This window comes from Eschrichtius robustus, chromosome 20 (assembly GCF_028021215.1).
Source record: "Eschrichtius robustus isolate mEscRob2 chromosome 20, mEscRob2.pri, whole genome shotgun sequence".
Taxonomy (NCBI): domain Eukaryota; kingdom Metazoa; phylum Chordata; class Mammalia; order Artiodactyla; family Eschrichtiidae; genus Eschrichtius; species Eschrichtius robustus.
In genome coordinates this window covers 52,124,068-52,148,607 of record NC_090843.1, presented here as the reverse complement: position 1 = coordinate 52,148,607, position 24,540 = coordinate 52,124,068, and the positions used below count along the sequence as shown (strand labels likewise).

General features: G+C 44.1%; 1 protein-coding gene across 1 annotated transcript; it reads left to right on the top strand.

The window, feature by feature from the left end:
- Positions 1–427: 427 nt before the first annotated feature.
- SLC6A4 (solute carrier family 6 member 4) lies at positions 428–20,218 on the top strand. Its single transcript, XM_068530573.1, has 13 exons — positions 428–767; positions 3,228–3,362; positions 3,800–4,019; positions 4,844–4,982; positions 5,526–5,660; positions 6,024–6,127; positions 7,235–7,362; positions 8,496–8,608; positions 9,263–9,394; positions 10,433–10,532; positions 11,991–12,091; positions 15,863–16,030; positions 20,128–20,218. Exons 1-13 carry the CDS (start codon positions 428–430, stop codon positions 20,200–20,202), a joined length of 1,890 nt encoding a protein of 629 aa, XP_068386674.1. The 3' UTR covers positions 20,203–20,218.
- The last annotated feature ends 4,322 nt before the right edge of the window (positions 20,219–24,540 follow it).

Here is a 24,540-nt window from a genome sequence, read left to right as displayed (position 1 = left end):
TGGCTTCATGCGGGAAAGAATTCAAGAGCAAGCCATAGTAAAGTGAAAGCAGGTTTACTGAGAGAGATACACATTCCACAGGCAGAATGCGATCCGTCTCAGAAGGCGAGTGGCTGTAGTTGATTTTTTTTTTTTTTTTTTTTTTTTGCGGCCATAGTTGATTTTATTGACTCTCATATAGCAAACAGGGTGTCTCACATTTAACAGATGCCTTCATAATCCCATTAACTAATGTAATTCAAGATGTATGATGAGTTACCAAAGACAAGTAAAATGCCTAATTCTGTTTTCCTTTCTCTGTGTGCCTTTCCAACAGAGCTCTCAACCCCACTGATATCAAGTGCTGAGGAGACTCATAGATCCGAGCACCAAGGATTCAGATCGGTCCTCGGCACATGGACGTCAGCATCATCTACTAGCCAGTAGGATGGAGACCACACCCTTAAATTCCCAGGAGCTATCAGCATATAAGGATGGAGAAGATTGTCAAGGAAATGGTGTTCTACAGAAGGGTGTCCCTGCCCCTGGGGATAAGGCAGAGTCCGGCCAAATCTCGAATGGGTACTCAGCGGTTCCAAGCCCCGGTGCAGGAGACGACACTCAGCATTCCATCCCGGCTGCCACCACCGCCCTAGTGGCTGAGGTTCATCCAGGGGAACGGGAGACCTGGGGCAAGAAGATGGATTTCCTCCTCTCCGTCATCGGCTACGCTGTGGACCTGGGCAATGTCTGGCGCTTTCCCTACATCTGTTACCAGAATGGAGGGGGTCAGTATCATGGGCTGCAAGCAGAGGCTGTGACCCAGGGGTGGTCTGTAGATCCTCTTGGGAGGCCAGAGGATAAATCATGTCTTTTCTGTCTTGTTTAACTGATAATGCATCTGGGAACATGGTTGCTTAGACTTTCAAACTAGTCTAAAAGACAAATCTCCAGTAAGCCAAAACTTTAAGTCAGCATGTCTGCGGCTCTCTGGGTCATGAAGTTGAATGAAAGCTCTCCTGAACCTGACCTCACCAGATTTTCAGCATCATTAATGCTTCATCTGTGGAAGAGCCCCCTTCTCATCCCTGCATTATACAAGCCCTGCTCTCCTCCAAGTGAGACGTGGGGGAATGAGCATCAGCACTATGCTGAGTTCTTTCAGTCCTGCCGGCTGGTTCTGCTCAGAAGAGTCCAGAGAGCTTAGATCTGTGGAAGGAAGAATTGGGAAGTGGCTCCACGTTCCCAGACCCTGCTGGGTCTTTGGACCTGTGTGAGGGCAGAGAGGGCGTCAGCTCAAGTCCACAGTCTTAAGTTACAATCTGGGCGTGATCCATAGCTGAACCCAGCCACGTTAATGCCAGCCCCAAACCATATATGGATATGCCTTATAGCTCCTACAAGAGTGTTAGATTCTTGAGGCCAGAGACGATTTCTTATTCCTCCTCCTATCCCTAATGCCTACAGAGCAGTTTATTTGCAGATTATCAAAAATAGTAGCTGATTGTAGGCATAGATATGGGAGCCCCAGAGAGCAGAGCAGGGTGGAGGAGTGGGTAGGTATGGGGCCTCTGTTTTGACAGTGGACTTGCTATCAGAATAGGAAAAGGACCAGAAGTGGGAGTCAAATCTGTTTGTTTGTTTATTTATTTATTTATAAAATTTATTTGGGTGCACCAGATCTTAGTTGCGGCATGTGGGCTCCTTAGTTGCAGCTCATGGGCTCCTTAGTTGTGGCTCACAGGTTCCTTAGTTGCGGCATGCATGTGGGATCTAGTTCCCTGACCAGGGATCGAATCTGCACCCCCTGCATTGGGAGCTTGGAGTCTTAACCACTGCGCCACCAGGGGAGTCCCAGTCATTTATTTTGACAGGAGCTCTGGCAACAGATTTAGGAGGGCAACTAAAATGAGGTTTGAGGGATAATTCGTTTGTGTCCCCCTCATTTCCTCCATGACCTGACACAGAGTTGCCTGGATTTGCTGCATCTTTTAAGGACCTGGGTCCATTCAGCTGCAAAGGCTATTCCAAGAGGGTGGGGGGTGGAGGGAGTGCTGGGAAGCCCAGCGCTCCTGGCCTGGGAGGAGCAGAAGTTGGAATCATCTTATCTCCAGCTTGGGAGGACCCGCCTGTAGCCTGAGCATTATATAAGGGGTCGGGTCACCGGTGATGTTTCCCCTACACTCATTCCCTACTGTAAAGCCAGTCAAGCAAACCCTTTGGACAAATGTCATCATGAGAACACAACATGGTTATTATTCTCAAGCCAGATTTACCCAGTGTGATTGTAAGTTAGATGAAACCTTTCTGAGTTGCACAGATTTCAGATTTCTAGGTTCAGAACACTTTATGGGAGGGAAAGTTGTCAGGGAAAAATCACAGCCGGCTCACCCTTTGGGCTGAAACTCAGGCTGCAGGTGAGCAATCCCCAGCATGGTGTACCCAAATTCTGCCTCAGCCACAAGAGCCAGGAGACACCAGCATCTCCAGTGATGCAGCAGTTCTGCACTTTCTCATTCTGTAGCAAACTACCTGCAAATTTCAGCCATACCTGCAAATCTGGCTCAGGAGGGAGCATTCTGGCTCCGTGGAGTTATGGAAATATAACCAAACATCAGTAGTCAAGTGTCTAGAGCCAGGGATACAGATGAACAAAGATACTAATTCAGTGATTTGCAGTAGTCAACAGACTATTGCAGCTGTTGTACAGGTTGTCACAGGAGATCTGTTCCAAGGGTCCCAAATGCTGGTCCATGTACTGGTTGCATCAGAATCACCTGGAGAGTTTAAAATAATCTTTGTTATACTCATACCTGAAGCTTCTGCTTCAGGAGGTCAGGGTGGGTGTGTGTTTTTAAGCTTACCAGTGATTATGATGAGTGGCTGGGTCTGGGAACCTCAGTTCTCCTCAACCCCGTCAGTTTCTAGTGGAAGAAAAAGAGGCCCAGAGAGAAGGGTCCTCCAGGCAGTTAGAAGTGGAACTGGTCCTAGGGCCTCTTCTGTTGACTCCCAGACCCAGTTTCCTTTCCACGTACTCTCTGCCTCCTCCCAAACCTCACTTCACTGTGGAGCTCTGTCTACTACTACTTTTGGCAAAGGACTAAGACCAGGGGAGCACCGTGTGAGGTCACTCAGGACAGGGTGGCTTCATGACTCTGGAGCATCAGATGGCTCTGTGTGTCCAGATCAGTTGGGCTGTCCTGGGTCAGATGTGGGCAGGGAGTGAAACTGTCTTTCATCTGCCTCAGGGGCATTCCTCCTACCCTACACTATCATGGCCGTTTTCGGGGGGATCCCGCTCTTCTACATGGAGCTCGCGCTGGGCCAGTACCACCGAAATGGATGCATTTCGATATGGAGGAAAATCTGCCCAATTTTCAAAGGTAACGGAAAGGCTTGGGTGGGTGAGTGGGTCCTCCAAGGAAGTGATGATTTCTATCAATGGGTCGAGCTGGGGACCTTCTTCTGGAATCAGTTAGGCCTTAGGTATCCCTGGGAGATAACTTGAGTAATTAAGGTTTTGACTGCTCAAGCAGTATGAGATTGTTAAAAGCAAAATAGAATAAATGGCAATTAAAAGTAAACTAAATAGAAAAAGCATTAATAGCACATGTACACATTTTCTAAAACATGTAACCTTGCAAATACAAATAAGGAATCTACCATACTGCCACTTTTCCACTGTCTCCTGGAGTCTTTGGAGGATGAAATGAATGGCAGCCCCACCTTTACCCCTCACCTGGGCTGCAGTGCCTCCGATGCCCTGCTTAACTGCTGGGCTGCCCTTGAAACTTGGCCTCCCTCACCCTCTCTCTCCCAGGGATCGGTTACGCCATCTGCATCATTGCCTTTTACATCGCCTCCTACTACAACACCATCATGGCCTGGGCGCTCTACTACCTCATCTCCTCTTTTGCGGCCCAGCTGCCCTGGACCAGCTGTAAGAACTCCTGGAACACTGGCAACTGCACTAACTACTTCTCCGAGGACAACATCACCTGGACACTCCATTCAACATCCCCTGCAGAAGAATTTTATACGTAAGTGCATGTAAGTGAGGGGGTGGCCTATTCGGGGCAGGCCACACCCCTGGGCTTTGGCTTCTTAGGAGGGAGGTGGGAGCCAGGGGCTCTTCACCTCTTGGCTGATGGATTTCTGAGAGATGAAGCTATCGGGGAGGGGGAGTAAACGTGAGTGAGGGAGTTGGGAGACTACCTTGAGTGCTCCACAGTCTGGGCCTCTGCGCCGTCCCCCTCTTTTCTGTTGTGCCCAGGCCAGTCCCTACCTTCACATTCCAAAATTATTCCCCTGCATCAAAACTGCCTTTCTTCCTGGGCCCTCCTTACAGCCAGCTGTCATGTAAGCAAAGCCTCCCACTACTTCAATAGTTTGAAACTACGCAAAGAGTTTTCTGGTTTCATGTATTCACTTAATACGTGGGATCTACCCTTTGGAAGAAGATGCCTGGAGTAGGTAGTTTCCTTTAATGCTGCAATTTCAGGCAATAGCAGCCCAAAGGGAGCTGTTTTGGGGTGGGGAAGGGACCCACTGCCCACACATACAAATCCTCATGCACCCAGAAGCCAGTCATGTTAGTCATTCGTTGGATCCCAGCCTAGGAAGGAGACCTGGAAGTCTGCTTTTGGGCTGAGCGCTCTTCCCAGGGTTGGTTGGCTTGACTGCCCTGTTCTCTCCTTCAGGATGGGCAGAGCCCCTCCCAGCTCTTCCCGAGGCTTGCTGACCACTTGATCCTTGCAGTGCTGTGTCCGTTTTTTCTCTTGGCATCCTCCCAGAGGTATCACACACAGTATGCTCAGGTAACTGTTCAGACCACGTCACCGGCCCTTCTTTCTCATTCACTCAGGCGCCACGTCCTGCAGATCCACCGGTCAAAGGGGCTCCAGGACCTGGGGGGCATCAGCTGGCAGCTTGCCCTCTGCATCATGCTGATCTTCACTATTATCTACTTTAGCATCTGGAAAGGTGTCAAAACATCTGGCAAGGTGAGGAGGACTCTGGCTGCTGATCCAGGCCTACCAAGGGGCCCTGGAGGATCTAACTCAGAATTCAGTGGCCTGGATAGCCAGAGACAGGGGGACATGTTTTCCTTTACACCAAACATATTCCATGATTTTCAGTCTCTCGTCACCAAATCGGTTAGAAAATTCTAGAAATGGGTCAATCCCAAGAACCATTATATGATTTTTAAAAAATTCCTTTAACATGCTGGTAGTGTCATAACTAATAATAGTGGCAATAATTTACTGAAAACCCATCATGGACCATGTACAGTGTTTTGTATACACTGGCTACTTTGTCTCCTGCTAGGTATTTTCCCCATCTTACAGATGGGGAGTGGGTTTAGAGGTAGTTAGTACCAGCAAGCAGGGAATCAGATCCCTGTATGATTTTAAAGGCTGTGATCTTTCTGCCACCCTGCCTCCTAAAATTACAGAAAAAAAAGAGGTGGATCTTCTTTCTTGGAGGTTTTCAAGAATAAGACACCAGCATTCATGTGGTGATAACCTATGTTTCCTTCCTTACAGGTGGTTTGGGTAACAGCCACCTTCCCTTACATCATCCTTTCGATCCTGCTGGTGAGGGGGGCCACCCTCCCCGGAGCCTGGAGGGGAGTTCTCTTCTATTTGAAACCCAACTGGCAGAAACTCCTGGAGACAGGGGTAAGATAATGAGGAAAGCAGTGTGCACCTGTCTGTCTTTTTACTAACTGAAGCTAGTCCTCCGAATAGGACAGTAGGAACAACTGGAATTTGGGTTCAGCGGCAAGTCTGCAGTGATGCTTTAAACCAGAAATACAAGCATGAAAAGTACAGTTGGGGCCACTGCGTTGGTTTATGTCTAAGTGATAGGAAGAGAACTCACATTTGTTTGCACTTGGTATGTGGCCAGCCCTGGAAGGAGCCCTGAGAAGCCTGTTTTTTGCCTCTGCATGTAGCCACATGGAGGCATGAGGGCGCTGGCCCCACTGGTGCTCAGCGACGGCCTGGGTCTCAGCCCTGGCCCTTACCTCTGCTGTGTTGCAGGTGTGGGTGGATGCGGCCGCCCAGATCTTCTTCTCTCTCGGTCCTGGCTTTGGGGTCCTGCTGGCTTTTGCGAGCTACAACAAATTCAACAACAACTGTTACCAGTGAGTATCTGGGGCCCCCCAAGCAAAGCTTGAAAGTGGAGTGAGTGTAAGTCAGCTGGTCTGGAGGAAAGCAATCAAACCGATGGCCTCAAACCTGGCCAGGCTTAGGCCACGTTGACACTCTGACCCTCAGGGGTGCCACAGGTGCCTGACCACTCACCCAGACCATAGCCTCACCCAGGCCACTCGGGTTGAGAGAGGCTCAAGGCCACTTCCGTTTTGTGAGATTCTCTATATGTCAGGAAAAATTAAGAAATTCCAAAGCAGGTTTACAAAAATCACAACATACATTCAATGTTTAGATTTGACCTGTTAATGTATTTAACAACAAAAATTGTGATAATTTATTTATGTATATATAAACAAAAAGAGTAATGATTGAACTACTTTGACCAACATAGAATGCCATAATTTTTATGTCAAAATCTCATTTCAGAAATGTGACAAAACAGGGAGCATGGCGCCAATTATGATTTAAATATCACTCCTCATCTTTAGAGTTAACTTTGTCTTAATATTCTATCACAGATGGCAATGTCCAGCAGCCTGACTGTGCTATTCGTAAGATAATTATAGAATTAACTTTAAAAAAAAAAAAGGAATTTACATGCACCCTAAGCAATGTGGCCTTGCATTGGGACACCAGCCTAAAGTTGTATGATGAGGTCCTCTTTTAAAAGTGTCAGGATCTTTGTGGCACTCTTATAACCTCATTTACACATAATGTCAAAAGTCTAAATCTGCGATCTTCACAAATGTAAGGCCAAGGCCTCCTCCTGGCCCCCGCTGCAACTCAGGCCCTGCTTCAGAGCAAGCCTTGTTTGAAATCCAGAGGTCTGTGCTGTGCTGGTTTACAACAAAATCATCTCTTAAAACCACCCCTGACTGCTGTTCTCCCCATGCCATGCGTGGTGATAACAGCAGCTTGTGCTTCAAGGTAATGCAACCCGTCTGAGAGGCTGGGCCCTGGGAGGAGGGGAGGAGACACCCGGACAGGCTTGAAGTCCCTGTGAGCTCAGCCCACTCACCCTTGTCACAGCTGGAGACAGATGCTCCTTAGATTCCTGACTTGGAAATGTTTCAGGCCCCTTGGGTTTTCTGCTCCAGAGACGCCTTGGTGACCAGTGTGGTGAATTGCGTGACGAGCTTCGTTTCAGGATTTGTCATCTTCACAGTGCTGGGGTATATGGCTGAGATGAGGAACGAGGATGTGTCTGAGGTGGCCAAAGATGCAGGTAGGACCTCGGGTTTTGTTTGGGTTCCTGGCTCCCAATGAATTGCTTTGCTGCTCTTTGGATCTTTACAAATATCTAACTTTTGCATTATTTCTAAATGTTCCTCTTAAAATTCTCAAAGGTTTTAGAGAAACTTACTGCCTTGGAAATTTCAACCCTTTCCATGGTGGTAATGGGGCTGGAAGTCCGCTGGCCTAGAGCCCGTGCTCCGCAGCAAGAGAAGCCACTGCAACGAGAAGCCTGCTCGCTGCAACTAGAGAAAGTCCGCTCACAGCAACGACGACCCAACACAGCCTAAATAAATAAATAGATAGATAGATAGCAATTCCTATTTAAAAAAAACAAAACAGAACAAAAAAAGTGTGTTTGGGTCCTGTGATGGGTCCAAGTCTAGTAAGCAAATGATTACTAATCCTTTGCAGAAAAACTAGATGTAGATGATATAGCACTCTACTGTACTGTAAGGTTTCATGGAAAAAGAGTGACAGACGTTGAAGAAGAGGTTATGGGATCTTGTGGATGGAGTCCCAGGGCTTTCTTGCAAACATACATCTGTCTTTAGCCTGACACGGTGCTCTGATGAACTCCATGCCCCAAACTAAGGGCGGCCTATCTAGTCCATGAGAGGTTGAAGACATGTCCCTCATACTATCAAAAAGGACTTCAAAATAGCTGGAGGTCTTTATTCCGAGGCCGCTATGATTCTTCTGAAATCAGTATAACATTTCCTACTGTTCCGGAGCTAAAGAGAGAGCTAAATGCTGTGAGACTTCAGAGATGTATCAATCCTCATGTTGAAAAAAAAAAAACAAAACACTGAATTATTATATAGTGGACACTCTAATTCCTGTGCTCAGCTTTGCTAGTCTTGAGGTCTCAGGTTTGTTTCGTTTCTCCATGTTGGTTGAGGGCGCACACTCTTCAAGGTGGATACTGTTCCCTTCCTGCCTCCCAGGATGTCCAGGTAGGATGGTGTGGGGTGTGAGGAAGCATTTGGTACATGTCCAACCCTGATTCACATGTAAGGTTTTGTGACAGGAATTGTAATTGTTGGTGTGGCCAAGTTTCTCCTGAGACATCTTTGTAGGGCAGGCCTCAGCGACCACCTCCTCCTCTTTCCCGCTCTGTCTCAGGCCCCAGCCTGCTCTTCATCACATATGCGGAAGCCATAGCCAACATGCCGGCATCCACGTTCTTTGCCATCATCTTCTTCCTGATGTTAATCACACTGGGCTTGGACAGCACGGTAAGTGAATGGGGAGGGAAATCCGGCTCTCGGGAGGAGGGAGAAGGGGGGGAGGAGGAGGGGAAGGAAGCTACCCATTCCTTCCCATCCTGGCCACCCCAGGCCATGTTGGCTGCACCCTCTTGGTGCTCCCTCAGCCCCTGTTCACTTGGGTGCTTACTGCCCTCTAGTACATTAGAGGCATTAATGGGATGAGGGTAAAGTGCCAGGCACAGGCCAAGAGCTCAGCATATGTGAACTGTTGTGCACTGACTGTGCACTGTCCCTTGACCAGACTGGCAGCACCTGAAGGCCAGGGCAAGGTCACACTTGTGTCTCAGTGCCCTGCAGCCCAGCATTCATATCATTAGTGTGGAATGAGTCTCAGCTTTGAGTTGGCATTTCTGGTGCAACCAAAGTCTCCCCGAGAGACCTCATGTAAAGAAGTCCTGTCCATGTGCTATACTTTCTTTCCTTGATGTCCTTAGGAATGGGTTCTAAATGACGGGGTAAAACGGAGATATGTTTCCAGTGAGGGCCGGTGAGTAGGGGGAACTGGTCACGATCAGCTTGACAGGTCACTTGGCAATCTAACCCCTCCCTTCTGTTCACTGTCCTAGAGGTAGCAGATTTGTCCCAAAGTCTACACAGTGACCATTTGTGTGCCCCTCTCAGTTTGCAGGCTTGGAGGGGGTGATCACAGCCGTGCTGGATGAGTTTCCACACATCTGGTCCAAGCGCCGGGAGTGGTTTGTGCTCAGCGTGGTCATTACCTGCTTCTTTGGATCCCTGATCACCCTGACTTTCGTGAGTACCACAACCCTAAACTTAGAGTCAGCCTCCCCTAGGGCAACAGAATGTTACAAGAAGCTGTTCCTTTCCATCCTACATGGTGCCCTGGCTTTGGGGCCAAAGGGAGAGAAGTTGTCACTGCTGTTAAAAAGTTAGTCATCAAGGAGAAGAAGAAAAGTTGTTTCTAGTGGCATCTGTCTGAAGAATCTGGGCGTGGTATCTGGAGGCTCAGCATTTTACAGCAAATCCAACTAGATTTAAGGCTTGACAGACTATCTGGAGGAAAACTAAGATGTGCCTTTTCAGTCTATTTCCAGTCCTTAGGGCTGCCTTCATAGGAATAGTGCCCTGATGTCCTGATATGCTGAACATCTGGAGGCTGGCATCTCACGTTTGTAATGTCACTTCGTCTCCTCCAGAGAATTTGTAATGGTAAAGAAGTTAGACCTTCTCCAGTGATATGATTTTTTTTTTTGGGGGGGTAGCTAAGGCAAATACTGTCAAACTGTAAATCAGGCATCAGATAGTACCCATAGGCATCGTAGGTGTGTATCCTTCTGACTCAAGGCAGATTTTGTAGATAAACATCTTCAAGCCGTGACCCCAATGGCTCTGGAGCTTCAGCAGGGTTGTGGGGCCCTGAGTAGGACCCAAGGGATTTGTGAGTTAGGACAGAGGCAAAACCATGACCACTGGGCCCGGTGTGTCTGGTATTGTAGATTTTCTGGGGTAGAATACACAGTAGGTATTCAGTAAATTGAAGAAAGTTGAAAACAGATCCAGAGGCGCTTTTGAGTTTGTCTCTTAAAGCTTAGTGGGGAGTGGAAACAAGACGAGAGTGACCTGTAGGGCGGGAAGAGGTGTGTCTGATGGGATGAAATCTTGCCCACCTGCCAAGGCCAGTCCAAGAAGTAGGCTCTGGGACACTTATGTTAGATCCAAGGTGAGAATTTTCCAGAATTATCCGAAGTTAAGAAGTTCTTTTTGCTCCTGTCGTAAAGAGGAGGCAGTGCCTCAGAGGGCCTTTAACCAGGTTTGTGGTCTCATTTCCAGGGAGGGGCCTACGTGGTGAAGCTGCTGGAGGAGTTTGCCACGGGACCCGCAGTGCTCACTGTTGCCCTGATAGAAGCAATTGCTGTGTGTTGGTTCTATGGTAAGATGCTCCCTTCCACTAGCCACGATCCTTCCTACACCAGCCCACGTAGCCACCAGAATACAGAAGGGCTGACGTCGTCAGGGAAAAGCAGGCCGGTGTACAAGACGTCACCTCCTGCATCCCTTCTTCAAAAACAGGTCATCACTTCCTCCACACTCTATGCAACAGATTGCCGGCACTCCTGGGAGGACGTTTTTTTCTTCTGAGTTTATATGTTTACCCAGTGGAGACAGGCTGAAGTGGTTCCCTATAGCTCATCCACAGTGGTTGCTTAAGATCCCGACAGGCTCTAAGAATTGGACAGACAACAAAGAACTAGTGCACAGTGAATGCATTTGCAGAGTGTACAATATTCTGCTGTTACATAGAGTGGTCCCACTTTAAATTTCACAAACGAGCACTCCCTCCAGAGCCCTGAGACAGAGTTTAGGAGCTTATCTTCTAGGGAAGAGGCAAGAATGTTCCTGTTTCTTTGGATTATCTGTCTTGGTAAAGCCTCCAATTTACACCGCACCACCCCGCCCCGCCCCCCTGATCGTGGGATGGAATCTGATAAGGGTGAAACCACCAGGAGCGGAGAGAGAGAGCTGACACAGGTTCATGGGCAGGGATCCCAAGAGCCCCTGGGCGAGGATGAGGAGGGCACAGGCAATGGAAATGAAGAAAACCAAGTTCAGAGATGCCTTTCTTCATCTTTAAAATCAAGACGTGATGATTTCATTCTGAAAATATTTTCCTAGTTTCTATGATAGCAGAACAGCTTTAACATGTGTGTCATTGCACATAATATAAAGAAGGGGGGGCCCACATTTTGAGTTGCATGTGAGCCCTTTTTTTTTTTTTTGAAAGAAGTCCTCCCCACCTCCTCAGCACTTCGGAGGACCAAGTTCAAGGTGTGTGATGTTACAGACCTGCTGGGCACTTTCAGGGAAGCAACTGCAGAGCACCCTTCCTTCCCCTTGTCGATTTCTCCCCCGAGTCCTCACTTCCATGCCAGTTACTTTGTAGAGAAGAACCTTGATCTTGATCTGACATATGAATGAGCAATAGTGTGGTTAAAATTTTCTCTTGAAAGTTTCCAGCATATGGTCAGAGTCAGTCTCTGTTAAGTGAGTTCACCATTTTTAGACAAAATTCCACTTCCTTTTCTACAGTAACGATAAAATCAGATATATGCTGAAACCCTAGAAAGGCAGTGTGGGCACCAAGAGGGGGCTTTAGGTCCCTCCCCAGATGTCCACCAATCCTCCCACTCTGTGTAGAAAGAGCTTTGCTTACTGTAACGTGCATTTTTGTGACAAGTCCCCCATCTCACTTTCAGACCAGATTGGTGCCCCCGAGCCCCTCCTTTGGAGAAACTCCAGAGCTGCTACTCTCTCTGAGAGTCAAGGGATAGGAGGACAGTCTAGTTCCTCTCTCAGTCAGTCAGTCTCGTTCTCTTTCGGATGATTTTAGGCATCAATCAGTTCTGCAGTGATGTGAAGGAAATGCTTGGCTTCAGCCCTGGATGGTTTTGGAGGATCTGCTGGGTGGCCATCAGCCCTCTGTTTCTCCTGGTGAGTTGTCATTTCCCTTCTCCTTCTTGCCCTGGAGAAAGATTCACCCTCAAACAAACACTCATAAAAAAATAAATTTTATCGAAGTGTAACATATATATACAGAAAAGTGTGCAAATCATAAGTGTACATCTCAGTGAAATTCTATAAATTGAGCACCATTTTGTAGCTAAAACCATACCAAGAAACAAACACATGACCAGTACTTCACAAGCCCCTCTTGTGCCCCCTCCCAGTCACTGTGCCCCCATAGTTAACCACTCTTCTGGTTTCTGTCACATTATTTCATCCCTCCCCTGCTCCGTGATAATGACACATAACGTTCATTGAGCAGTAAGTGCCAGGCCAGACTTTACGCTAAACTTAACACCCATTGCTGTTTCAACTCTCACAACAATTCTATGAAGTAGAGTTCTAGTTCCCCATTTCACAGTTTCAGAGAAATTGAGGCTTAGGGTCCAAGGTCACATGACAAGAACTGTTCAAGGCCGGGGAAGTATTTACTGTGCTGCTCATGAAGGACCTAACAAGGGTCCTAGTAATTCTGTATTCATTTTCTTAAAGACCACCCCCACCCCCCACCAGGTTTCTCAGGTGTAGATCTGAGTCAAAAGTTAGAATCCATTCATTGTAGAATGAGAGAGCTCAGCTCCAAGGGTTGCCTGTTTGCCAGGACGTGTTCAGTGCTGACTCCATCCTTGCTGCGTGTGCCCCTACGTCCCTCCTGGTACCCGTCTGAAGGAGATGTTTGCCCAAAGATGGATAAGCACCCTGCTAACATCCCAAGTGCACTGTGAGGTAGCCTGGGGTAAAGTGACTCTGTGCACATCAGCAGGGATTACTCTCAGTTCTTTCATTTATCTGTAACTTGATTTGGGGTGGGGGGAGCTTTTTGATCTTTTAGAGCCAGAGACTGTTCCTTCAGTCCAGCTCCAGCTTATTAGGATATCTGGACCATCCATTTCATCTTACGACATGTATGCAGCTGTGCCTTCCCCTTCTTTCAAAACAACCCTTTTTGCATTCTATTTTGACTTTCTGGGGGTAGTTCTTTATTTTTTGTGCTTTTCTGTACCTGCATATCTCGATGTTAACCTATAAGATGGACAGTGTGCTCATTCTTGCCTCCATAATGCTGCACGTGTCTCTCTCTACCCCAGAATCCCTCCTTGACTTCCATTCCCCTGGACCCTGGAGGTTTCCAGAACCAAAGCCAACCTTTGCCCCAAGCAGCAGATACTCTCAGGGCCTGGGGGCTCTGGTGTGTGCTGTGCGCTCCAGTGTTCCTCTACATCTCGGCCTGGTAGTTCCTTATTACCTTGTCAGCTCACTGTTGCTTTTTGGTAAATTTAAAACAATGTATTTTTAAATCCAGAAATTTTAGTTGTTTTCAGTGAGAGGGTTGGTCTGGATCACTAGTCTGCCATTACTAGAAGCAGAAGTCCTGACATAAATGGGTTATTATATTGTTACCAGTGCTTCTTGATAATCTACTTAAATCTTTTCATTTGTTTTTCAAAGGAAGGAGAGATATTGGATTAGTTCCCTGAGGGAAGAAGCCATGTTTGTTTGTTTGTCTACTTTCATATTCTCCACACAGGGAGGGAATGATGTTCAGGGCTGAGACTCAGGAAGGGCAAGCAAGACACTCATCCTGGACGTAAAATTTCCGGGGATGCCAAAAAAACTCAGTAGTCAAGATAAATACTACTTTTTTTTTTTTTTTTTTTTGGCTGCATCGTGCAGCTTGTGGGGTCTTAGTTCCCTGACCAGGGATCGAACCCTTGCTCCCTGCAGTGGAGGCATGGAGTCTTAACCACTGGACTACCAGGGAAGTCCCGATAAATACTATTTTTATGCAGTAGTTTTTAAAAATCAAAATTAATGCAAAAAAAAAAAAATCCCTGATGAACAAAATACCAACGTTTTAAATAAACACAGGATCCAACCATATACTTGCATGTCTCACTTCACTCACCTTGCCCTAATCTGGTCCTGTCAGAGCTTGTCTTTTTAAAGTATTGCACTAAAATATTATATTATTATTATTTCTTGATTACTGAAATTTTGACATCCTCTTAAATGTTGTGCCCAAGGTGAGTGTCTCATATGCCTTACCCTAGTCCTGGCCCCAGGCTTTTAGTAGTTTCATTTCTGTGGTTGTCTGGCAAACTGGGTGAACTCTTGGTGTACAGCCAATGAGTTTCCGTGCCCAGCAAAACCCAGGTACAGATCTGGGTTCAGGGACATGACATAATTCCTGTGATGTTCACTCTACTCACTTCCTCTAAAGGCAAGTGCTCCAGGGCCCAATTAAGAGGAGGCAAATCTGTCTTCCACTTCTGGGTTTACTTAACAGATCCCCTGCTCTGGGCTGGGCTTTTTAAAGGTGCTTTAGGTAAACAACGAGTAGCTTACTAAAAATATTCTTTTTCACTGAAGCCAAGTTATAAAGAAGAAAAATATCGTATATGAGCAAGAGGAAGTGGGGATGTGCGAGGGGGTGTCTGGAGCAATACTTAGTGGTCACAGTGAGAGCTTGAGACCTCCCTGAACTGCATTAGGTTTCACACACCTGACATCAAGATGAGACGAGTTACAGCAGGGATGGCTCCTAACCAGACCCCACCTTTCCCTGTTTCAAAATTACCTTTCTTAGTAGCCGGGTCTGGGGCTGAGGAGAGTCTGTCCAGAGAAAGGTTTGCGATTGGCTGGGCTCCTGTTTTGAAAGCTTCCTCCTGGACTTAGGATAACACTGTTCTGAAGATGAATGTGTGTTTAACAATTTTCCATTTTATTATCTGAAGAGAAAGAAAAAAAAGATATAAATAGATGTTTAAGCCCACAAATAATTTACATTACTGTCTTCTTTATGACTATGAAATAATAAGATAAAATTAAATCAAGAGCAATAACGATTTCAGCACAGCGGTTACTAGGCAAAAACTGGTATTTACGCTGTCTCTGGAAACCAAACTGAAATAAGAAAACTCATAAACCGAGTGTTGGGAGCACACCATGGAATTTTTCTTGGTCGGAATCTTCACTGAATTTTCACGTAAAAAGTGTACTGAGCTGCTTTTTCCTTCCATTATTCCTTTCATTACAAGGGCCTGTGGCAGGCAGTCATTTATTGTCAAGATGCCTCACGGCAGAGCCATCCTTGTTGAAATCCCAGTTCTTAGCCTGGGGTTAATGCAAGGAAAGGGGGGAGAAGGAGAACTTACCTAGGACCCTGAGTCTTCTCCAGGTCTTGAGAACCTTATTATGTCTCCTGGACCTAGGTGCCTTCCATCTTACCAAAAACAATCACCGCAGAGAAACGCAGGAGGAAATGAAAACAAAGCAGAAAGAAATATGAAGCCCTAGGACTGGCAGGAGCTGTGGAGAGGTCTCCCAGTTTATTCCTCCACTGTCTCACAAATCGGGGCCTGAACCACTCCTGATGGATGCCAGTCTCTTCTCCTTTGCCCTGAAAGGGGCGCTGTAACCCCCCTAAATAACCTTCTGAGGCCTTGGCATCCCCACTGTAGGGGCTGAGGTGGGGGGTAGGGAGGAAAATCAAGATAAGCCCCTAACGGCTTCATTGTTGGCAGCTGAGGCACAGAAATTAGCGACTTCTTTGTGTCAGAGTTCCAATCTAGGATATATAACACTTAGGCAATTTCCTGAAAGTGTCTTAGCTTTAGTGTTCAGTGTTTGTGGTATCCGGACTGTCTCTGTGTGGATATCGTGAAGATTTTTTAATGTTCCTTGGAATTTCTGTTTTAGTTCATCATTTGCAGTTTTTTGACGAGCCCACCACAGCTACGACTTTTTCAGTATAATTATCCTCAGTGGAGCATCATTCTGGGTTACTGCATAGGAACCTCATCTTTCATCTGCATCCCGATGTACATAACTTATCGGCTGATCATCACTCCAGGGACACTTAAGGAGGTATGTGCTAGTGTGTGTGTGTGTTCAGATCGGTAACTGTTTGGGGAGAAAAGGGTTCTCTTCTTATGCTCTATTCAAAGGATATAAGTCCACCACAAGAATTCACCAGGAGGCTCTTAGTCTTATATAATTATATAACTATACCATCGTGTAGCCTCTAATAGCTGCCACTGTCACCTTAAGGCATCTCCCATAAGCCTCAAGTACAAAGGTGAAAGAGTGAGCTGGCCACTTGGATGCACCATAGCACACAGCTTGGTGTATAGCATTCTGAACGTATCAGAAAACTGCTTTGCCTCCTGCATGGCATTGGGCATGGACATCAGATCAGCGGTGTCTGGAGCAATAACGCAAATTTGATTTAAGTGGATTTAAATTAAATCCACTTGGTTTAAGTGGAGATTATGATGGAAAATGTCTGTGGTCATTTTCTAACAGCAGTGTGACGAGGACTGTTTTGAAAATCATCACTAAATAAGGGTGTTGCAACAATATCGTAGTTTTAGTTCAAGTCACTGGAGTGAAAAAAAAAGTTGCCATTTTAGCAAGATTCATGTCAGTAAATGAATAATGTGCTGTAAAAATTTCAATAACAGAATCTTACAACTTGTATAAGATTGTATATATTTTAAAGCATCTTCATGTAGACTATTTTATCTTGTTATCAAAATACTTTGTGAGGTGGATGGGCAGGTATCATTAGCAAACAAAGATACTGAGTCTGGGAATAATGCTGCTCATAGTTTCCTTATTTCAGTGACTTGTCCAGGGATACACAGTACAGGGAGGCTCAGAATCCAAGTCTTCTGGTTTTTGGTCCAATGCTCTTTCATGTTTAGGTGCAATGCTCTTTCATGTTTAGGTGCAGCTTCTCTTTTGTGTCCTCAGGGTACTAATAGTTTGCTAATGTAGAAATTGGCTCTAGAGGTTAGGGAGAGATGAGTTGCCACTTTTCATCCTGTACTGCCAGAGTTAGTGTTTAGGCTGCCAGGATTCCCAGCAGTGTTACCAGAATTGAAAATGCTTGGGTCGTTACTTGTTTGGTTGTGTTTCTTGCCATAGTAAGGTTACTGTGGCAGTAGAGCCTGAAGGAGTGGCCATTTATAAGTCTGTGGGTGGGTGCTTTTGTAGGAGACAAGCTCAAAGGTGAAGAGTGGTATTTGGGGGAAAGCTAGAGGGACTGTGCTCTATAATGACGTGAGAGCATAGGTGGGCTAGTCTATGGGCTCTTAGAAGCAAAACTTAAATATCAGATCATCACACTCATCTTCCTAAAACATTTCACAAGAAACATGAAGCAAGAGAACATGAGGCCATTAAACATCATCTCTTTTCTAAGAACTGAGATTGCTTCTTTTTCCAAACAGAAAGACTGAATTCTAGGTGAACAGAATTAGTAACTCTGCAAGGAGTTACTAATTTCCTACACCCAAAACAGTCCTATCACAACCTCATTCCTCCCAAAGGGGCTTGGACTCTGGTGTTGCCTGAAATACTCGCTCAGACCAGAGTCATTGTACTTGCTCCTTCAGGTTGTCCTTTATGGCAGTCATGACAGTCCACTGGCCCAGCTGACTCAAACCCAGAGGCCAAGGTCGGGGGTGGGAACTCTAGTTAGGTTAATAAATTTCAGTATTCTTTGGTCACAGACTGTACCTCAAGTCTTGATCATCTTTCTTGCAAATTCCCCGTTGGCCACAAGGAAATGCTACCCAAAGGTGTATAATTAACAGAGCTCAGGTCCATTAGTAGTAGAGGTAAGGCCGATTGCAGGGCCATGTTTGTCATAGGCCACCAGATGGGAAACAGTGGGTTACCAGGAAGCATCATGATATAGCTTGTCAAGGGGGCCTAGGAGGGAAACGACTATGGCAAGTCATTTACCTGCTCTGGGCCTTAGTCTCTTCATCTTTAAAATGTGCTCACTGAATTGGATTAACATTTCCAAAGTATGTTTTAAGGAGTAATAGTAGTTCCATGGGATATCAATAAGTGTTACTGCTGGGGAAAAAAGGTTACGTGGTCAAATAATTTTGGAGAATGCTGGATTAAGGCAAGGTAAATAGGTCTCTTTACTACAGGATTTCTCAAAAGCCTTAACATGCCTATGTGCATGCTTAATTTCTGAGAAGAATAAAGCATGCCATGTTTTTGCCAAGCACCCCAAGGGACTAAAATTTTTTTGTGAATACCAGACTTGATGGTCTGTAACATTCTATCTATGAGGGAGGGAGAACTCATATAAAATTTTGGTATGGTTAAAAAGAAAAAAAAAAAGTAAAATTCTTAACTCTTCTCGGCCCTAGCCCTATACAAGGCTACAGTCTGTGGAGTGAGCCACCACTTGCTCACCTGTGATTTGGAGGCTATCATGTGCATCTGCAACCTGGAAGTCTCGAGGTTGGAGTCATCAACTGGATTAGGTCACTGCCCCCAGAAGCCCCTAGTAATCTGCACAAAGACACTGGGAAGACGGTCCCTAATAAGTAAGCATTCATGAAGATGGCAACAGTGAGCCATTGCTTAGATGACTGCCTTGCAGAAGACCAGGGACTGGCAAATTTTGAGAGCAATAGTAATGTGGCAACTGGAATGCTGCTGAAATATGGAAGGCGAAGGTGGACCTGGCATTTTGGGAGATCAGCAGCCAGAAGGGCAGGAGAATGGGCAGGTGGGGGCTAGGGCACAAAAGCCAAATGTTCTACTTTACAGTGTTGTTCACTGTGGGTCTTGCCTCTACCCTACATCTGACTGCTCTTCTCTCTCTGCACAGCAGAGCTCCACTGAAGACTAGTTAGAGTGATGTGTCCAGTTCCCAATTAGCAAGGCCTAATTCTCCTTAAGCAGTTATGGGTTACAGATTCATCTATGGGAAAGGATGGTTTGTGAAATTTTGCTTTCTATGACTTGACATGTCCAGGTAGTTGATGAGCACTGCAGCAACTTGTTTTCAAATGGATTTCCAGTGTGAGATTTTAGTTCTTGAATATTAGGGTCGTTAGGAACACAACATGTACAATTTTGTGAACTTCATTACCTATGAGAATGGGAACTTTTAAAATTCCACAGGCCCTGCTCCCTAAAGAAGAATCAACCCCCAGAACCAGGAAATAAAAATGACTGAAGGGGACTACATACTTTTTCAATCCAAAATAAAAAGGATAAGTAGCAGAGCTTCACCTAAAATCAATAAATCAAAATATGCTTTTCAGATCCAATTTTGCCTTGCTCACCATATGTACAGACTTTTGGCATCAAAGATTTTACTGAGCAACTTCCTTACTTAACAAAGATTTTTTTCTAAACTTCTGCAGTGCTCCCCACATCCCTGAGCTGCTTCATGTCACTGATGCTAAGTTTTGCAAGGCAGGCTGTATATTTCATACCCAAGCCCAAGCATACTTCAGATCTGTCCCAAAGCTTCTGTGTACCTCAGCTGTTTCTAAAGTAAAAATTCTCAGCCTTTTCCCTGTGCTAAGTTCTACGTCAACATGAGATTGCTTTAGGAATGATGATTTAAATGGGCACATCTTTTAAAATTTAATTATGTAATAATTTGCACCCTTGTATGAACTAACCAGTGCTCCTTTACAGGTAAATTCATTAAATCAGTAACATCCTGGCTGTTACAGTGGCTGATGGCACTGTGCACTGTGCCTGTAGCATGTATGCGGGCACAAGGAGCATGGCTGAGGTGGGGGGAGCCAGAATCCAGAGCTCATTCTGCTCCCCAAGCCCTGTGGGCCACATGAAGCCTCCTCTGACAAGAGAAAAGGATGCCCTTTCCCAGGCCATCAAAGGCATGTTACAGGCCAGCAGAGGTGCTATTGAAGGTCCATCATTTCTCCCATTAGTGTTATGCTGACTTTCTTAATTAGTTTACAGATGCTTATATAGTTCCTGAATATGCCATTTTTACCCATATTTGAGAATAAATTGCGGATTCCTTTCTTAAGGAAAGTCAGTAAGACTCTTCCAATTTACTATTAAACGCCATTTAAATGCTACTTTACCTTTGTTTTAATATTAATATTGAAAAAAATTTTAAACTGTTAAATTATAAGAATATTTGTAACATCATGTTTTCTTCCTAACAGCGTCTTATTAAAGGTATCACTCCAGAAACACCGACAGAAATTCCCTGTGGGGATATCCACTTGAATGCTGTGTAAAACATCAATAAAAGGAAAATGGCTTCCCAACAAGCTCTTCCTCCAGTTCTGACAAGTCACACCTTGCCTTCTCCCTCTAAGTCAATGAGTTGCCGGCTAAGCCTGCCGATGGAAGGGCCTTCTTCATAGAGACACAGTCCCAAAAGACTATGGTGCCCAGACTCTTATGGCCTCTAGCCACTTCTTTGTGTGAAATCTCCCAGACATGTTATCATGTTAGACTCTGTGATGCAGCTGAAGTGGACTGCTTTGGATGTGTGAGGGTGTGTATGGAGGTGATGAAAACCACCATATCGTCAGTTAGGATTAGGTTTAGGATCAAGTCTGTGAAAGTCTCCTGTATCATTCCTTGTTACGATCATCAGTATCTAACATCGTTTGCTTCCAAAGGTTTCACTGTTCATGAATGCATAAACCATTTAGGAGAAAACAGGGATACTGTCTTGCTAGCCATATATTTCCTGAGTAGCATAGAATTCTATAGCTGGAATCTACTAGAACCCTGTAACCTGTGTGCTGCTCTGGAGTCAGGAGAGGAAGATGTAAGAAGCTAAGCTGAAAAATAATGTGTACGTGTGAGCACGTGTGTCTGTGTATACTGTTGTTCCAGTGTATCCCTATCTCTATTCTAATACTTTGGGCCCGTTACAAACTATATGAATTTCCTCTAGTTTTTCTTACATTAACAAATTCCACCTACTGAAATTTGTATGTATGTTATTATTTGAAGGGTATAATTACTACAACATGCTCTGCCACCTGCTCCTTTTCCAATGACACTACTTTAGCCCATACATCTTCCTTTATGGGCCATGCTTTAGTATTTCCTGCACTTCACTGCCATCTTCCTGTCTCTCTCTGCTAAACATTCAGGATAATGTTCCACAGGCAAATCTGGCCTATTTCATTAGTCACTGTGGCTTGGCTATGAACTACTTTGAAGATGAATATTGATAAATGCATCTTCAGTGTTCAGCTGACTATCTGGTTTAAGCTCTGTCTACTTCAAATGACTCCGTTTAACCATTAAGGTTACTTGGCTTTGTGAAGAGTGGATAAATCAAATTTTCACAGGGTGTAGAGATCTGGTACCCTGACCTAAACCAAGGTCATCCTCAACCCAAAAGTAATTGGAGAGTCTGGGTTAGCCTTAAATGCACCTCCTCCCAACCCCTTGACCCTTCCTGGTTGGCTACCAGGATAGTGAGCCCTCCAGATAATATTCAAGACTGAGTCTAAGTAAGCCTGATTGGAAAAGGGTCAGTTAAGTGAATAACCTTACACGCCACATAAAACCCTTAATACAGATCAAGTGTATTTGACCTTCAGTGGCTTGGGACTCTCAGATGCATAGGTAGAGAAGCAAATTTTACCTTGTAGTGTGAGATTTCCTTACCAAAATCTTAAAGGGAGTAAAGCCTAGTCAATGATAAAAGGACTCAATGATCTGGCCCCATATCACATCAGTCCTCTGTATAAATCTAACTTAATCCTAACAACCTTATAGAAAGAAGATCCATATAGCAGAGGCCTAGTTTAATCTAATTATAGAGCTTCCTCCCTTGGCTTCCTTTCCCCAACACTATTCCCTGGCCATCTTCCTGTATTCCCCCTACATTCTTCTATTTCTGATTCTTTGCTTTTCCCAGCAGAATATTTTCCTCATAGACGTTAGCTGCCGAGAAGTTTCCCAAAATATTAGAGGAAAAGAGAGGGGGATTTAAAAATGACTCTTAACTGACCTACCTTCATTATCTTCACTCTTTCATTCCTTCCTGCTACCTCATGTCCATTCTCTTTGCTTTCTAGCATGCTGAAAGGAGAGAAGTTATGTAAGTGGCAGCGTATTCGGTGGTAAATAGCTTTGCAAATTTAAGAACTTGCTTTATAAATATATTCAGATATGTATTCTCCCCATCCCACACACACTTATGCATTTTCCAAAGATACCATTTTTTAAAAAGCACTTTTTCAAACAAAGTTTTGTCAAGCCAGGTGTTATACAGGTGTTTTGAAAAGTTTTCAAATGTCACTAGACAGAAAAAATCCAAAATCTCTCCTCAGCATAGTTTGCATTTACTTGACCCCTATTTATCAATACTACCGTGGATTTTTTTTTTTTTTAAGGAAAACTTGAGTTGGTAAATGGACTTTAATCTTTTAAAGACCTTTTACGTCTAATGTAGCATTTACATAAAAGTAAAAAATAAAAATGGACTGAATTGTAAAGTTATTTAAGTACTGAAGTTAATTTTTTTTCTGTGATTTTATTAGTGAGAAATACCTGAGAAATAGGCAAGACACAAGCAAAGGCATGGAGGCAGTTCAGTTGATTGAGGTTGTTCCTATATGTTGACATGTTATGGAGTCCGAAGAATTCATCTTTATTCCAAAAAACTTGCAACCCATTTAAAACTTATTCCATTTGTTGTGTGGAATGCATATGACTTGTAACCTAAATTCATTGCCCTGGCTGCCCCATGTAGAGATGGATGCAAAGACCCCCAACAAACCCAAAGTCAATGTATTAGCTCCAAAATCAAACAATGACAATCAAATCAAATAATAAATCTCAAATTAAGGCAAAAAGTTATTCTTGAGATGAGTCACTCTCTCACTGTCCCTGCTTTTTACGAAACTTGTTAATTTGGTGCCACCAATCTCAATATTTAAGTGTAAGCATGAACTTCCATTTAACTCACCCACCCCACCCTGACCCCTTAAAAGGGAGATTATTCTCCTAGAATTAGAACCATATTCTTTTGATAATTAGGAAAGGCTGACCTGATACATTGTATCTGTTGTATAACTGATTTGGAGGTCACTGTCAAGCAAAGCTTAAAACCATGGAATGCAGTGGCTTAACTGTGCTGTTCTTACGCATTTTAGACAATGCTTAGCTACCCAGTGGTACAATCCACACCTGGTTCCTTTCATAGCATGTTTCTTTGCTCATAAATCAACACCTGGTGCTTAAGATATCATTAAATAAGGCAGTATTCAGAAGGCATTTTCTACCCTCCCTTTTTTCTTTTATTGTCAGAGATGGGTGGGGAAGTGAAATAGTAGATTCCTCAGAGAGACTATACTACAACCTGTCATCCCCATAAAGCAATAAAAGCAAAATAGTCCTATGCTAAGTGGAAGAAGTTGTATACTTTAAAGTCATCATTATTACACAAAAGGCTCTAAATTAGGAAGGGGAACTTAGAAAATGCTTGCTTGAGAAGTATGTTAGAGATTGAAATTTATAAATCCAAATATGGAAAAAAACCCTTTAAGACAGGGAATATTCTTACACTGTGGAAAGCTTTCCTGGTCCACTTGAAACATTCTGAATTCTTTTCTTCAATATCAGAGATAAGTCAGTGATATTTATTAAAATTTGTCACGTTCAGTTCCATGGAAGGACTATTTTAAAAGCTCTAAATCTTTTTTTCTTACTTTTTATAGTATCACCTTTTCCCCTCATTGCTTAACTGTCTCTAAATTTCAATGATAGAACAATATTTTAAAGTTCAGATAACTACATTTAGAGGCAGAAACAAACCTAGCTAATTTCTCTACTTTTCTTGGGATCTGGAATTTTCTAAAGGAAGGTGAGCTTAAGTTTTATTTCCTCTCCTAGAATGAAATAATGCCCCTCTCAATTGTTTAGTAGGCATTTACCACAATGGAAAAGATGGAATCTTAAATATGTCTTTCCTTTTGTTACATACAGTTGGAATCCATTCAGTACTGTTTCTACATTAGGTGTTTCAAAACAAATCATCTTTTCAGGAGAAGTCTTTATTTTTTGGAAATAATTCACAGTATATTTCAATTGGAATTTCACGTTGTATTTCTCTTACCAACACATCATAAAATTCACACCAAATTGCTCTACCACCTATGCAAGTTTTTCCCTTAAGCTATCAAAAAGAGATTATTTCTTTGGCCAAATCTAATTTGGAACCAGTGTGCATTGGTGGAGCATGTCATCAGAAGAAAGTTTTACGTCTGCTGAACTAAGAAGAACCTTATCATTTAGGAGAGAGAAAAGATGATTTCAGTCCTTCAGTTCTACAACTGAAGACTACAATTATAGTAGATAATTTATTTCTAACAATTTGTAAACACTGACAGTCCAAACAACAAATATTTAGGAAGGAGCAGCTAGCCCATCTCTATGCTAAAATACCTAAATTTCCATAAATAAATAAGAACATTTGCTGTTTTTTTAAAAAAAAACCTATTTGATTCTTACTCAAACTCTAATATGATAAGTGTACCTTATCTTAAAACTTGATACATGAAAAATGCAAAGTTTAAAGGATAAAATTAGGGACTTTACATAAG

Bases quoted from the DNA above. Each gene is read 5' to 3' on its own strand.
- SLC6A4 (XM_068530573.1), top strand. From the start codon at position 428: ATGGAGACCACACCCTTAAATTCCCAGGAGCTATCAGCATATAAGGAT. The intron at 10,533-11,990 runs GTAAGATGCTCC...GGATGATTTTAG, and splicing joins TGCTGTGTGTTGGTTCTATG to GCATCAATCAGTTCTGCAGT. The intron at 12,092-15,862 runs GTGAGTTGTCAT...TTTCTGTTTTAG, and splicing joins TCAGCCCTCTGTTTCTCCTG to TTCATCATTTGCAGTTTTTT.